This window comes from Gadus morhua, chromosome 14, assembly GCF_902167405.1.
Source record: "Gadus morhua chromosome 14, gadMor3.0, whole genome shotgun sequence".
Taxonomy (NCBI): Eukaryota; Metazoa; Chordata; class Actinopteri; order Gadiformes; family Gadidae; genus Gadus; species Gadus morhua.
In genome coordinates, this window is record NC_044061.1 from 15,543,879 (window position 1) to 15,560,680 (window position 16,802).

The following is a 16,802-nucleotide window of genomic DNA, read 5'->3' on the forward strand; positions in this document are numbered from 1 at the left end:
TAATGTGTGCTGTGAACCTGAAACATAATTGTAAAACACAAGCATGTCGAAGCAGACCGTCCTTGTCTCAATGGGGCCATTGATTATGGTGCCTGAGAAGATGGTTATGATGAGTGCTGTGTTTGTGTGCTTATTGGCTGAAGACCAACGTGTGTGTGTGTGTGTGTGTGTGTGTGTGTGTGTGTGTGTGTGTGTGTGTGTGTGTGTGTGTGTGTGTGTGTGTGTGTGTGTGTGTGTGTGTGTGTGTGTGTGTGTGTGTGTGTGTGTGTGTGTGTGTGTGTGTTCTGTACATCTATGACTGATATAATGCATTCACTGAGTAATGCGCCATTCTTGATTTTTCAAGGCCGGTTTAGATTCAAATTTTTACAGTTAAATATAGGCTAAGTTTTTTGACAAATCCCTTTAAACCAGGGGCACCAAAGATTTTGAAGCCAGTGCGGCCACACAATATAGATAATATATAGTCTGCAAGATGATCAATTTAATTTTGTAATTATTAATTTGGCCTGTAAGCTTTTCATATATTTTTTTGTTGTCATTCTTGGAGCAAACCTCAGATTAATAGACTTAAAGAAACTTGATCTTGCAATCAACGTATGTGGGAGTGGGTGTGGGTCGAGTGAGTAGAATTTAGTGGCATCTTGCGGAATAAATATATACGTTTTTCCTTCTCTAGCATGTAGGCCGCCGCCATATTGCACAGCCTTGGTTCTGCAGTAGCCCAGAACGGACACATGGCTCTAGAAAGAACGCGTTTAATAAAAAGTTTGATGGACACAGACATAAAAATCAACATCTGGCCAGGAGCTCCACTCATCTTCACACACTTATCGTGGCGCTATACCATAGGTGTCCTAGAATCCTAACCCTCTATGGATGGATGGAAAGATAACTCGGTGTAACTGCACTACACTGTTCTGTTGAACGCAGATTCTGGGCCTCAAACATAGCCTGGGAACTAGGCTTAAATAGACTGGGCCTACAGGCTATGTTCATAATGTATGTAACTCCTATATACGGGGATATTCATATGATCCAAATTTTATGGCGCATGTGTGTTCATGTTGTCGACAACACAATGGCCTGTGCTTCATTACTCTTTATGAAAATATATTCATATATCATGTTTCCTCTTAGAACCACATTCTTCCTCCGAAGCTAGCCTCAGTGATCTCTGACCGTTGTCACGCTCCCGTAGTGTTTTTTTTATTTACTTAAACTAACTACGTAGCTTATAAAATGCGATCTCCGGTCCCCACTCATTAGTGTACTGCTGCTGTTTGTTTGTGTTGTATGCATAGATATTAATATTTATGCTTGTGTGTATGGTCTGTGCATGATTTTAATACAAAAACAAATGGGGTTACAGAACCAACTATAGTTCTGTCCTTTAATTCTTGTTTATTTAAATTAGATTTTTTTTCTAAATGTAAACAGTCGGCCCTTTCCCACTATCTATAGTGAACTGTGACTCCTAAACCTTGGCCCTTTGACCCGCTTACCTCCTTAACGAAAAAGCAGACCACCAGCTAGCTTACTGTTCTCGCTAAACTACGGCAGTAATAATTACCTATGACAATTCCAACTAAATTAAACAAAAAAGAATACCAGTGTTTACCCCAGCACTGTATGGTTAAGGCAGCTGCCTTAACAACAATAGGGCCCCGCCTATAAATATTTTTTAATTATTATGCACTAACGAAGTACAAAACTCTCGTAGGTAAAGAAAACATACTTCCATCAAGTACAAAAAAAAAGATAAATAATGCATCGGTAACACTGTTCACAACAATAGTCGAATGGAATTGAAACGGCGGCATCAGGTGGTTGTATATATTATTGCGAACTGAAACCCTCACCCCTCACCAAAACTGATAACGTCTATCTCTTCGGTTAAATGCAAATCCTCTTGACAAATAATCGCATCATCCCACAGGCTGTGTGTGTGCATTTCAGTAGAATATAGAGGCAGACGGACAACGGACCGGGATGCAAACGCATGACGGCAGACAAGTCAATCACCAACAGTGATGTCTTGTTCACACTACATGCGTCCGTCGACGGATCACTGAGGTCGTGTCGGATTATAGGGGACTAGTCTTTGTAGACGCATACTACAGCCAATCAAATGCAAATACACTCCACACGTCTACTGGATCCATTTTGGACTAACAAGCAGGAGGAAGCAGGAAAAATCTGTTCGTAATACTTTTTTAAAGAAATCTGGAATGATAGGATTGTTTCACCTGCTGTTTGTGTCATCTTTAGCATTCATATTCACTAGGGGTGTAACGATGCACCAACTCACGAGTCGGTTTGTATCACGATTTCCGACCCACGGTTCGATACATCCCACGATTCTTTTAAATTTAAAAAGCATTCTATTTAAACAACACATAAAACAATTAACCTAATGTAACATTTAATAACAAATCATTTGGAACACTGAACAGATTTGAACAGAAAGAATACTATTAAAGTATAGCTAAATAAATGAATAAATAACCAAAGATTGCAGTTGGAGGATGCTTGCAAGTAGGCAAAAACCCTCAACTAGTTTGGTCAAATATCCTATTAGCGCTTCTTATTAGGCTATGTAGCTTAAATAATGACATAACCAGGCCGTATAGAATGCAACATGTTTAATAGCCTAACTTTCAAAAGATGGAAAAAAACTTGAACGCCTAACATGAACGTCGCAATAACGAGGCATGTGTTACGAGTAGCGTGTGTGTGCGCGCGAATGGCAGTGTGCGTATGTGTGTGTGAGTGACGTCAGCGAGTGATTGGACAAGCGAGGAGAGCGAGCGGTAGCGTGTGTGTCTAGTGAAGAAGCGAACGAGTCCGGTAGAATAAAGTACCCATCCTGTCAATAATCGGTGGCCGCTTCATTTCGACCTATAAGCAGACAAACTGCCGGTCAAATGTAGTGTAACTCCCATGTAGTCTGAACAAGGTGTCAGGGCTGGGTCACACTACGTGCGTCCTTCGACGGATCAACGAGGGCGGGTCTGACGTATGGGGGAGTAGTCTTTGTAGGTGCAGCCTGCAGCCAATCAAATTGCTCCCGCTTAAAGCCGGCTTTTTCCTGCTTCTTCCTGCTTGTTGTTATTGCAAAATGGATCCCGTAGTCGCAAGGAGAGCGTTGCCCTCTCTGTCTCTGTCTCTGTCTCTACCTGTCTCTGTCTCTCTCTGTCTCCATTTCTGCCTCCCCTTACAGGGACTGGTCCAACAGAATTCGGCGATTGCCCACAGCAGGATTAATTTAGACAGTCTTGCACAGGGGTCCCCAACCTTTTCAGCATCAAGGACCGGTATGATTCTCCAAAAAGTTTCACGGACCTGGGGGGGGGGGGGGGGGGGGGGTTTATGTTGTGCAGAGGTTGCCAAAAATGCAAACATGTTGTATGCCATCTAACAACTGCATATAGACTTATGGCATGTAAAAGAGTGACAGTATTGCAAAGTAAATTGAGTTAAATTAAAGTGTGCATGAATTTAAAAAAAATGTGAGATTTCTTCACAAAGAGGAAATGGATGTGTGAGGACCTGTTGGGTTTAATGCCACTTGAGACATACTCAAGAGGACAGGTTATATACGAGGTGATAAAGGAGATGCTCACAAAAAGAAAGATTTATCTGAAGCAACTTGCAAGTAGTCTCAGTCACCACAGATGGTGCACCTGCCATGGTTGGGAGAGAGAAGGGGGGCTGTGTCACGGATGAAACAAGACAACCCTGATCTCATAGCCTACCACTGTATCATCCATCAGAATGTTCTCTGTGCTATTCTGTCTGAAGGCTTTGCTGAAATAATGAATACCATGATGAAACTCATCAACTTCCTCAGGGCATCCTCATCCGTTCAGCATCGACTGCTAAGAGAATTTCTGAGAGAAACGGAGGCAGATGCAAATGACCTACTACTCCACAATAACATAAGGTGGCTGAGCAAAGAGAATGCACTGGGACGCTTCTGGTCCATCCGAAAGGAAATAGCTGCTTTCTTACAGCAGCTCGAGTCAAAATGCAACACAGTTTGCAAACTTTTTGCAAGATGAGCACAAGATGGATATGGTGTTTTTTTGGTAGACATCACAGGACACCGTAGTGAGCTCAATTTAAAGCTGCAGGGTCAGAAAAACTCTGTCTGTGATTTCATGAAAAATGTCTGCTCCTTCCAGATGAAGCTGGACATTCTCAAAGAAGATCTCCAAGGAGAGTGCGAGCCCTTCCCACAAATAAGGGAACAAATTTAGGGTGAGAGACATTTCTCTTTATGTCGGCTTCATAGACAAGCTGATTGGAAACTTTTGTCAACGATTTGACAGCTTCAAACTTGGACTCTAGCTCCTCCTGCTAATCGAGAATCCCTTCCTTACCAGAGAAATCAGAGGATTTTCAAAGGAGGTTCAACAGACCTTCAAGTGGGCACATCCTGGATCTTTACAGTTAGAGCTCGATGATCTGCAAGCAGATATTGCTATGAGAGGCGATTGAAGCAACTGACTCTGCTACTTTCTGGTTACAGATTGTGCCTGAAACGATGTTCCCTGGTCTAACCAAAATAGTACTTCACACCTTAACCATGTTTGGATCAACCTACAGCTGTGAGACAGCTTTCTCTACGATGAACATTATTAAAACAAAGTACCGTTCCAGGCTCTCCAATGAGCATCTCCACATGAGCATGAGAATGGCACTAACCCCATTTAAGCCAAGATTGAAACTGCTGGCAGGACAGTTACATGCCCATTTCTCTCACTAGGAAAGGAAGTTGGAAAGGGAGGAAGGTGAGGAGGAAAGGAGAGAGGAGAAAGGGAGCTGCTCAAAGCTCTGCACTTTTCTTTTATTCATTCTGCCCTGTTTTATTTTACTACAAATGTAGGCTTTAGCCTAAGGTCCCTGTGTTATTTTATTTGAAATGTAGTTAATACATGTAAAAAAAAAAAAAAGGTGGTGGGCAGCTCAAAGGTCTTTCGTTAATTTTTTTTCTTAAAGAGGCACTTTTATTTTATTCCAAAGATTCTGTATTGTTTTGCGTTACTTGAAATATAGGCCCTAGGTTCAGGCTGCCCAAAGCTGTGTTTGCACTTTCAAAAGATTCTGAATGTTTTTAGGCTTACTTGAACTATATTTTATTCAGGAGAAATTCAGTCTCTTTTGTCTGTTATTGATGAAAGTATATTACTTTGAAAACACTTGAAGTTTGACAAACTATCTATAAATGTACCCGTTGTTGATTTTTTTTTTTAATAGGGTACACTATTTCGAGTGACAATATAAGATTCAGACCTTTGCTGGGAGGACATTTTAGTAGCTGGACCTCTTTCAATTTTAATTGAATACCCCTGCTGCAGCGTGTGTGACATCATTACGCTCTAGCCTCAAAAGAAGACCAAATCAAAATATACAAAGTGGGTATGAAATTAAAGTGTTGATTCTGAAAAAGTATAAATGAATTGTAAATCTGTTTATATATTTGAATATCAAAGTGTATTCATTTCTGCCCCAGGGCCCTTCGTGAAGTTCTGCCACTGAAAGGTACACCCAATAGGATGAATGCTGCTTTAAGATCCATTACTGTGATGGTGGACTTTTTTGTAGTGTTAATAAATTACACTTTTTGAAAGTATTTAATGCGTCCAATCTCACTGATTCCCTTTAACTTGTTGCGCAGCTCAAGGTACGTGGTTTTAAAGAATTGCACAGCTGGTATGCACATTCAAGAGACCAAAAAGATGTGCGTTATCAAATGAGGTTGACCGTTCTGGACCAAAATTCCCGTGCTGATTTATTTTTTAGATTTTTATTATTATACTTTTTTTGTCGCAGTCTGCCCCTGCATGGAACAACTTTTGGTACCTTTGGCCCTATTATATCAATCTTAACATTTAGAATCTACCCTCCAAGACCATAATTTCGATTAAACCGGAATTAATTCAAATTTATTTTGCCAGTCTCCGCCAACTCGTTTGGAAGTGCCACTCTGCTCTGAACATGGGTGGCCTCGTTTAAGTGACATCAAAGTGCCTCTTTAGAACACTCTTCAAGGTCACAACGAACAGACACCGGGGGCGAGATTTGTGTAGATGTGTGGAGCACTGTCTGAGCAATGGTTTACGATTTAAATGTAAAATTGTGTCAAAGGGCATACAAAATCCACCATACTTTTAATCTGAGACGGTTAATTGAATAAACATTATTGACAAAGTAATTTTTAGAAACAAAATGAATTGACTGTCAAGGTTTGATGGGTATGGTAAGTTATGAGGTTAAAGCACACATTCAACTTTTGTATATTTATTTTTATTTGATAAAACGGAAAAGAAGCAAATAAACAAAACGGACAAAGGGTTGTTCATCCTCTCAAATGCATGCCGAAAGTGCATCACACATTCACCTTTTTAAAAAACCGTATTCACCTCTCCGCAATTTTGTATGAATTAACCAATGTTTTCCGATAATATTCTTTTTATATTTTCACCTTTCACTAATGGTTCAATAGGTCAAATGATGTTTTCGATTTATGATATTTGCAATACATTTTGACGCCCTAGCCCAAATAATTGCAAATAAATCATTCTGGTTTATTAGGGGATGAGGTGGTTAGGAAGATGAGTAGCAGGAGAGGATGGAGTGTCATGGTGTGCTCGTTAAGTATGAGTGGATGGCTGTGTTCTGTGTCTGATGGGTCCTTCTCTATAAACATGCAGCATGCATTCCTGAGGGGCCTAATTACTGAGAAGAATGGCAGCCCTGGCCTCAGTTATGAAGCTGTTAACAACTCTTAAAGTCCTCATTAAGCCGAAGCCCTGCATGTGCTCACAAATGCATCTTTCAATCAGGGCTTTTGTTTTCTTTGTTGTTGTTTATCTTGATGAGTTTTGATGGTGTGTTCATGTATTCTGGGATTTACAGCTTGAGGTGAATCATAATATCTGACCCCAATAATGTGGATTTCTATGTATGGAATGGATGTATTTTTTTTTTCTTCACCAATCAAAAATTGGGAGAGCACTAGGTCAACGTTTATTGTTTTCAGAGAAAGTAAGATGAGAATACCTGAATAAGACAGGAAAAATTTCTGTGTATGTATTTTCTGGGGAGTAAATGTTGCTGTATAAGGCTCATTTATTTATCTGCATTGTTTGGTTCGATAATGTTTTTATTGTGTAAATATATTGCAGGTTACTTCCTGTTATGTATTCTGACATGCTGGAATGTATTGGACCACCCAGGCAAACCTAAGGTGGTTTTCTGACACTGAAATGATTGATTGATGTTCATTTATTAATTTGTGTACTCAGAAAGTGACCAGTAAGTCGTTTGAAAGTAGTAACTTCCGTGCTGCTCTGGAAAATGGAGTCCTACTCTGCGAGTAAGTACTATACTATACAGTTCTGCATAACACACCACTTCACACTAGAAGAGAAGATCAGTCAACCGTAGAGAAGATCACGGTTGACTGAAATTCAAACCTAGTCTTCAACAAATTGGTTGATAGGGGAAAAAAAGATCTGCATGTTATCTCTAGATAAGCGGTTGTTAAAGTGGGGTACTAGTATCCCCGGGGGTAACTGGTTCTCAAATTTCTTCTACTAGTGTACCCACTCTAAAATGTTATTTTAGCTGAGTACCCCCTTCACCAGCACAAAACATTTTTGGGAGAAAAAACGCTCCCCCTCTACTTATCCATGAGGGGGAAACTCACTGAAAGATCTACACATCTTGCTCTTGCTCGTTGATGAACGCTGCAATGACAACAGATACGTAATGTTGTCATGGAAGAAGTCAAATCAGTTTCCCCTTATGGCTGGTTCAGTCTAAACGATTTCAGCCCGATTTTGCACCATATCGTTTGTCACCGACAAAATTGCAGGGTCATACACGATTTTGAAAAGTCTGAGATGAGACGAGGTCTTGTTATCTGTCATGCTCGTGATCTGTTCTTTTTTCATCTGCAACGTTCAAAAACCCCAAAACGAAAAGTTTTGCATTCCAGAATTTTGGGTGAATTGCAATGACGTATAAATTGTTGACATGGAGGGAACCCCGCTGGAGCTCACGAGCAGTGTTTCCTTAAGGAAACTGGGCAGAAACTTTTCGACTTCAATTTCAAACTGCTTTGATTTTCTTGCAACCAAGTGAAAAAATGGCCCAAAATTGGCGAAAAATCAGTGTCTGCCCTGCTTAGCTAGACTTCACTGCACTACAAATAACATGTATTACTTAATTTACTTGTGACAAATACACTATAGTGCTAGGAACTCGGGATCCATTGTTATTGACACTCTGTTGCTGCGTGCATCGATTAGTAAAGATTCTAGAGCATCGCACCCTTGAATCTTTGAAAAAAAAGAAATTGTTTCCAGTCTTCCGACGAATAAAAGCCTGATTTCGTGGTTCTGTGATTGCATAGTTTGACATTTTAAATCATGGAGAAATATCTGAGAATCATGTAGTCTGAACCAGCCATATGTTATTCATGTTATTCTAGTTGAGATCCAACATTTATTAATATATTTTAAATCAAAATCCTGGAAGATATTGGGTACGATAATCACCACTGTTTATAACTTGGAATGTAACGCCTATGACACAAGCAAAATAATTACATTGTAACAAATGACCACCATTCATAACAATCTATGTTCACATGCAAAGGATAAACAAAATTCCTGTCGTACATTGCTCTTCATCGCCTTATGTAGAATAAGCTTGCATAGCTCCTGAATATTAGCTATTCTGTCTCGTGTTAATGTACATGCGTGTTCACTTTCTGTTTATGCTGCAGAATTAGGGGGTACATGCTAGATTAACAAAATCAGCCACAGTGCACTTGGTGCAGCCTAAATATCAGTACATTGAGGAGGAAGTCTGTGGGTTTCAGAGTGGGTTACTGCGCTGTGCCACAATGTGAAGCGGGTCGCACACCAGACATGCCAAGGAGTGCCGCGTAGAGAAGTGTCACACAAGTATAATACACGTCGGAAGATTTTACTTTAGGTTCTGGTCTTATTATAATGGGTAGCAATGGATAATGCTGCGATACATGCCAAGATGCCAATTTCGATTTGTTCACCCTCTAGCCTGTCAAGTGTTTAACCAGACGAAAGTAGTTGGGTGGAATATATTTAGCAAATATTTTATTTCTAATCAATGTTATCTCTTAACACATTATTGTCACTAAAGCAAGTTATTTCTCTAATGTTTTCAGTTTGATGAACAAGTTGAAACCTGGCATTATCAAGAGGCTGAACAGGCTTTCAACCCCGATCGCCGGATTGGTGAGATTTTGTGTGTGGAGGGGGCTGCGGAAATGCACACTGTCATATCCTGTTCCAGATGTCAAGCGATGGGCTGTCAGACTGAAAGTACTACCACCGCTGTGTGTGTGTGTGTGTGTGTGTGTGTGTGTGTGTGTGCGCGTGCGCCTTGTTGAAGAGGGTAAACTAATGTTCAGTCAGCTTTAGTAAAAAAAAAATCTCATTGTACAAGGCGGGAAGTGGCGTAAATAATGGTGTTTAAAAAGCAACCTTTCACCTTCCTCCCCTCTCCAGGACAATGTGAATGTGTTCCTGAAGGCCTGCTCTAAGCTGGGTCTGAACGAGTCTCAGCTCTTCCACCCTGGAGACCTCCAGGACCTTTCCACCAGGGTCACCCTCAGGTGACCCCTCCCACCCCCTTGTTCTAGTTTTGTACAGCCCTTAAAGTCTTAATGTGTAAGATTGAGCCCCTCCAAGTTGGAAAGTGGGAGACAAACAAAATAACATTAATCTTTCCACTTCAAGAGGCGAACTACTGTAGCTCGGCTGGCTGGTCGGCGTGAGTGGGAGGGGTTTTGGGTGTGTTGATGGTACAATTATTGTAAACAAAGAGGTAGACATTTTATCTTCAGAACATATTTGTTATAGGATGTGATTTTATTGCTAACATTATTTATATCAATATCGATCAGGCTTGACTACAGACAAGTCCAGGTCAGGTAACGCTACGAGGGATTTGAAATGTTACAGATGACTGCTTTTACCACAGGTATGGTCTCAAAGGGATTCACAGGCCTCCATTATAAGACACCCCCTCACACTTAAGGCCCCATGTCGATGACGAGGTCCTTATGGGACAAGTGTCGGAGCTCAAGCCAGCACCGCGTTGTCAAGGCGGCCTAGATGGCCCAAGATGGGAGGGTCCTTTTTTTGCAGTTGCCTCAAGTTCAACTTTCACGCTAACCTTCAAGAGATTCTTTCCGTTAACAATCACTTTCCAATCTGATATCTGCAGATATAATAATTAATACATGAATTTATTGATGAATAATTCATAGCTATACCATTGTACTGCACGACTGCTAAATAAAACACAAACAGACGATGGTTTGATGTTTGATCTACATGACAGTCAGCTGCTGGCAGTGCAGAACCAGCCAAACCTAGCGACTTAAGTCTAATGGCCAACGCCCATTTGGGGTCCTGCTACCCAGCACACGATGTGGATTCTGACTCCGATGTCGCCACACGCATGCAAAACAACAGAAGGGAGGAGGAGGACCTGCAGACGTGTGGTGTTGAATGAGAGCAGGAAGATTTTAGAGAGCCGGGACCCGGTCTGCGTGTTGAAGAATATCAAAGAACACTTTGCATTAGAGTCCAGGTCTAATATCTAACACTACAGCTGAGAGCTGATTAACTGACCCTGTGCTCGCCGGGTCGTGAAATAGTCGCACAATGGAACACTACATATTCATGAGAGACTATTTAGCTGTGTTGGATGTCAGAGTTCAAAGGTTTGATATAAATTTGTTGGTGGTATACCAATTTCCTTTTTTAATTTCTGGAGCCATTTCTGGACAAATGTTTACTAAAATGATATGCATTTTAGACGAATGTACACAAAAATACATCAAAACAGATTTGAGTTTAATTAGTAATATGATGCATTGAAATACGATGTGATGACAGCAGTTGATGCAAGTGTCTTGTTTGGTATTTGAATGTTTCAAACTAGGTTTAACTTAAACGCTGTGATAATAGCGTCTGAGAAGTGGCTCAAGTTTTACCACAATATCATCATTGATCTTTTTATTTGTTCTGTGTTTCAGGAGCGAAGAAAGCAATAGGCGACTAAAGAACGTGAGTGTTTTTGTAGTTTGTGTGATGTGACTGTCGAGTCTCGGCCTAAGCTATTTACAGTTGGCAGCCTGTTCTGAGATGAACCAACGTTATCCACTTGGAGGCAGTGTTGAGTTTGTGGTGTGAAAACGACTATATAAAATATCTCAATAAAGGACTAAGGGGTTACACTAGGGGTTCCTAGAGTAGTAAAGGGCCGGTATTCCTGACTTAATTTCCTGCCAAAAGAAAAGCCAGAGCCAATGAGAATCAAACCAGGCAACCCCAGGGTCAAGATTGAACCCTGCTAGGATTTTGCCTTATAAAATAAGAGCATGCTTTATTGATGCCTGAGGTAAGAATCAAAACAAAAGCTAAAGAACAGTAAAAAAAAATTCAAATAGAGGGTAAATAATATTGTATAAAATGCACTGTTTTTATATTGAGTTTTAAAAAAGATTTCCTATTGTGGATGAACGAATGAATGTGTTTACAGGGTTGATATTCATAGCTCTGTGTGTACAGTGGGAAGGATGGTGTTTGACTCCATGTGAAAGGTTGTTTGTGTAAACCTCAATAAAGTGGACCTTTATTTGCCCCAAGGGGGAAATTGTCCCCCAAATGCGAACGGTCAGCAGGAAAGACTGTCTGCAAGATGCCCATCTAATTGTTTACATTTAGCTGAAATAGTAGGACGTAACTTAGAAACGTGCTGAATTATGAATGATTAATGGTAAGCATGTTTTTTATATGGATTGGGTTCAAATAAATAATCCATTCCATGAAGGCGTGCGTGTATATATTGTTCTCCTAGGTTCTGATCACAGTGTACTGGCTGGGTCGCCGGGCCCAGCTTGAGCCCTTCTACTGCGGCCCACAGCTCAACTTCAAGGCCTTCGAGGGCCTGCTGGGCCTGACGCTGTCTAAGGTATAGTACGCTTGGACCCTGACCTTTGACCTAGTTGGACTAGCCTAACTGTATTGTTATCTCATGTTCTCTGGCCAGATGTCAACGTTTTCATATCTGCAAAATAAGGCATTCTGTGTTTTCAGTATTTATTTTCAGCGACTATCACTATCCATCTTGTATATTTGTCATTTGATGTTATAATTATAAAAGTGCAATGTGTAAGATTGCGTGGCATGTAGCTGGGATGTTGCAAATTCAACTGAATGCTTATCCTTTCCACAGATGTCTTATGAAATTGAATAGATCTGTTAACTAGATGCCACAAAATTGTCCACAGTTCTTTTAAAAGCATTTGATCAAATACATGCCTCCAGACACAAGGACAAAGGACGGAGGTGTTGAAAACCGGTTTATTGTAGAGTTTGATTGGCAATGATACATGAGGCGGTTATTCATGCGGCCATGCAGGAGATCTCCTTGAGTGTGTGTGTGGTGATGGCTGGTTTAACCTTGGCACATCGATTAGTCAAAGCACAAACTGGTGTGCAGCCTCGGCCAGCCCCCCCGAGTCCAATCGGTCTGACTTGAGCCAGTTGAGGCAGCTTAATCAGCCCGCAGCCACACGCACTCCACAACCAAATAAATACAGATCTCCTCCTTAAAGTGCTTTGATAACCCGAGTCTATGGTGGAAAATAATGGAGGCTTCTCTGCCAAAAGGTTGGAATTATGGTAGTGAGAAACCGTCAACACGGGGGGCCTGTTCCGGGCCCTGTCCCTTTTGTCACTCATGAGCACCTCCTATACAGGGGATCAAAGCAGGCCCATGGCTGACCTGTAACCGCTGATACCGTTATCTCTCTGTAGTCAATGACATCAGTATAGTTCTCAGCTCACTTAGATATTAAAGGTTGTATCAGCGATGTTGGGTGACGTCACTTCTGTTTGTATTTGAAGCGAGATCCCAAACAAAGAGAGCCAGCTCGCCCCTCCCTTCCGTGTTTCGTGCATCCAGTTAAAACTATCATGAACGCAGCGCAGAACCCCACAGCTCCCCTTGGTTGGAATACTATTTATTTAGGTTTTAGTGGTTGGTTTTTGTTTCTGTGTACGATCTCGACGCATAGGCTGCCCATAGAGACGCGTTTTTTGACGGGCTGCTTATGGGGCAGGCAGCTAGCGGATTGTGAGAAAAGAACAGATGAATATGATCATTTATGTTTCGGCCTAGAATCGCTGATGCAGCCTTTTAAGGGCAAGTAGATAAGGTAGATGGTGTTATAGTTAAGCCAAACGTTATACACATCTGGCCTCTTTCGGTCAACAAATGCTTACATCCCGAGGGACATGTGTCTCTTGAGACACATGTCCCTGAGAGAGAGAGGGAGGGAGAGAGGGAGGGAAAATATAGATTTTTACAGTGCTCATCTCTTAAACACATGTGGCAAGTCATTGAGGGGGGCCTCACATTTTAGGGGACTCGAGAGTTCTTTGCATAAAATCCACAACAAGTCCCTTGTGTTTCCTCCTGTGCAGGCCCTAGAGGAAGGCAGCGGCCTGTGCCCCAGAGACGGGGGCTACGGCGACCCGGAAAAGGAGAACCTGTATCACGTCAGACCGGCTTACCGCAGGGATGACTCGGTTGAGGGTGGGAATTATCTGGACCACCACAGCGCCCACCAAAGAAGTGAAGGTGAACACCTTCTCCTAAACTTGTTTTCTTGTAGCTGAACCCGTAATCAAGTAGCCAATACCCTTTACAGTGAGCACAGGTTCCAAGTCTACACACTTTCGTGTCCCTCAATATATATTTTTTAATTAGTACACATCCCTGTGTTGCCCAGTTACATCGACCGGATTTTGTTTACCTCATTACTCCTAGTGTAGTAAGAACACATAGAATTTCGCTGAAGCCTGCGCATACCGTTGCTTTGGTCGGCATGCGCAAGTGAGGTGTGACCCGCGTTCCACACAGGGGTGATAGATTATTGTGGTAGAGAGAAACTGAGCTGTAAAAGCTCTGCTTTTTATAAGGCTCTCACTTCCAGATTCCCATCCTGCAGTGGTCTTCACTCCTCGTTTTTATTTTTGAGTTTTTCTTTCCTTTCTCGTTAACGGTAATCCTCCCAGGTCTTACCCTTGCTGATCTTTACCTTCACATGGTTGAGAGCGTTGGGCCTTGAGACTCTTATGAACAGGGATGATGGGCCGTAGCTCTGTCATTTTGTTGCATTTCCACGACCACGAGCCATAGGAGGATCAAGTTTGCCAAAGAAGGTTTTGTCTCGAGGCTCAGCGCTACATTGTGGTTGGTCATGCCGTCTAAGTTGTGTCACGTAAATGTATTGGTCTGTGTGAATGTTGCATTTCAAAAAGAGTCCTGTGGTCTAAGTCTAACAAAATATGTAATTTTTATGCATTTGCTTTAAACCTTCCACACTTTATTCAACCAGGACTTTGATTTATCCAACCGCTTCATCTGTGGTTCTGTGCTCTGCCTCGGCTCGTTAGTGGTTTGTTGACGCTCTCGTCTCTTGGTGTCCAGGCTGTGGCAGTGACGTGGAGGCTGACCAGCTGTTCAGTATGTCAGCCCAGAAGGACTCAGCCCAGCAGCAGGAGAGGGGATATGTCCCCCCAGTAGAGGGAGCCTACCCCCTACCCAGGGAGGGGGGTTGCATCGCCCCAGCGCCACTTCGCAGGAAGAAGGGATGTGAGGAGAACAAACAAGGCTTACTCACCAGGTATGGACTATTAACCACACACACCAGGTAGGAGTGTGTTCACGCCTAGGTAGGTATTCACGAGTACACGCCTAGGTAGGAACTCGTGAGTACACGCCTAAGTAGGTACACGCCTGCCATGAGAGAACATAGCATGACTGTTTGTACAGCGTTTGTTTCATTGAGGTTTTGTCAAACTGGGGAACTTCACGCATATTTTAGCTGGCTGAAACTAACTAACTATATTTATTCAGACTCTTAACAACAATACATGACTCCACAAATAAACAACTGTGTGTGTGGGTGAAACTTTATTTGATCATGTTATTTGATATTGCTTACTATAAAATATGTTGAGGTAGTTATGGGGCACCATCTAACTTTTCGTAAAATAATTAACTAAAAGCTGAGCTTCTAGGGACATTGTCCTGCCGACAATGCTGTGTGGCTAAAATACAATTTGCCTACTTAATAGATGGGCAATAAGCAAAGTTTTTTCATATTCAGTCAAAATCTGTGTACTCGTGTACTAGATTATTATTTTTGTCCGCAGTAGTCAAACCGGTATTATATACTTATCCGCTATCACAAAAAAGTGATTGCATACAATGTCAGTGCAAAGACGCAATGGCTGCAAATTTTCGCTGAGCACAGGAATGACCAAATAGCAACATTTTTCGTCATTCGACTTGCACAAACAGTGATCTGCTTTGGTGCATGCACGAGTTCTCATCTGGGAAGTCTCCACGTTTGGTTCTTCCATTCAGCTGATCTGCTGTAACTGCTCCTAACACCCAAGAGAGACCATGCACACTTCTAACACTCTGAGCTGCAATAACTGTGAAGAATCCCTGTGTGGAACACACGGTGGCCTAACCCCAGCTACCATCTACCAAAGAAACAAAAGGCTTTTGGCTGGTGATGACAGCGGCAACACGCTGCCCTTTGTTGGGCTTCCCTAATGGGCATGAGCCGACGAATGCAACCAACGCATTGGAGACCACTGTGTTGCCCCCCCCCCACCCTTCAGCAGCAATCACGCAGTCTTGGAGCAGCTCTTTCTGAGATGGCCCTGCGAGGAGGTGCAAGAGGACTCGTCTGAGGAAGAGAACGAAGCAGACCCCCTGTTAGACGACCTGTACACCCGACGACTGCACCAGCACCTGCACCAGACCTCCTCCAGACGCGACCACGATCAATTCCTGCCACAGTTCTGGACGCCGGAGGAGGAGGTGCGAGTAAAGCGGATCCTCAGGGGGTCCGAGAAGAGAACCTGGTACCGCAGGATGCTTGCTGGGATGCGGATGGGCCAGCGGGCCGTCCGCCTCTGAGAGGATGTGGACTCTGGTGTTGCTGTTTGTAGCTTATAGAGTCACTTGCCGGTTCGTTTTTAGATATGTGGGCAAGGTATGTAGCTCATCAATTTAAAGAAAATATTAAAAATGTTGACCAAGTTTTGTTTGGGCATGACAATTTGGTTTGTATGATAGAACAGACGCATAGACCTTTACCAGGTGGTTTGAGTTCGTTCCTCGTTTGTGCTTCTTGGTAACAATACTGCACAGGGAAGCTCAGGCTAAAAGTTGTATTCTTGGTTTTGTTCAGACATCATTACCAATTTTATTATAGTGAATAAAACTCATGAGTCGATGCCTTCCTCTCCTTGAGTCTTATTTCCACAAGACTAATGAACATTCTTCTGTTTGGTTAAATGATGACTCAATCCTGACATTTTTCTTGGATTAAATGTTTATTTTGCCCAGTTATAATGCTTGAGTCTGCCTTCATAAAGGCATATACAGTGGCGTTTTGCATTCTACTACTTATCAGATTTTCTTTGAGTGATTTAACATAGGACTAACATGAAGCTGGTTAGTCCTGAAGTTTAGAAAGGCTGTCGAACCCTAATGATGCCTAAAGCGCAAATGCATATTACTTAACAAACCAAATAAAACTAAATTCTTCTTCAGTCATGCGTTATGTTCTTTTCCCCTGTCTAATGCTTCTCCAGACCTTTTCTTTGGCACGTAATATGTAGTTTGTGCTTGTAGTCTAAACG

At 42.0% G+C, this 16,802-nt stretch overlaps 1 protein-coding gene across 10 annotated transcripts in view; it reads left to right on the plus strand.

Moving 5' to 3' along the window:
- The window catches only part of lmo7b (LIM domain 7b), a 39,730-nt gene that overhangs the window by 859 nt on the left and 22,069 nt on the right, over window positions 1-16,802 (plus strand). For 8 of the 10 annotated variants that reach the window (XM_030377112.1, XM_030377111.1, XM_030377105.1 and 5 more), the window contains exons 2-8: window positions 7,314-7,384; window positions 9,224-9,293; window positions 9,567-9,673; window positions 11,105-11,135; window positions 11,929-12,042; window positions 13,560-13,716; window positions 14,569-14,764. In XM_030377112.1, coding sequence (XP_030232972.1) covers window positions 7,314-7,384; window positions 9,224-9,293; window positions 9,567-9,673; window positions 11,105-11,135; window positions 11,929-12,042; window positions 13,560-13,716; window positions 14,569-14,764 — 746 coding nt within the window. Of the gene's footprint in view, window positions 1-7,313; window positions 7,385-9,223; window positions 9,294-9,566; window positions 9,674-11,104; window positions 11,136-11,928; window positions 12,043-13,559; window positions 13,717-14,044; window positions 14,332-14,568; window positions 14,765-16,802 lie in introns of those variants that run through there. The other 2 variants (XM_030377113.1, XM_030377114.1) reach the window with 2 other exon arrangements.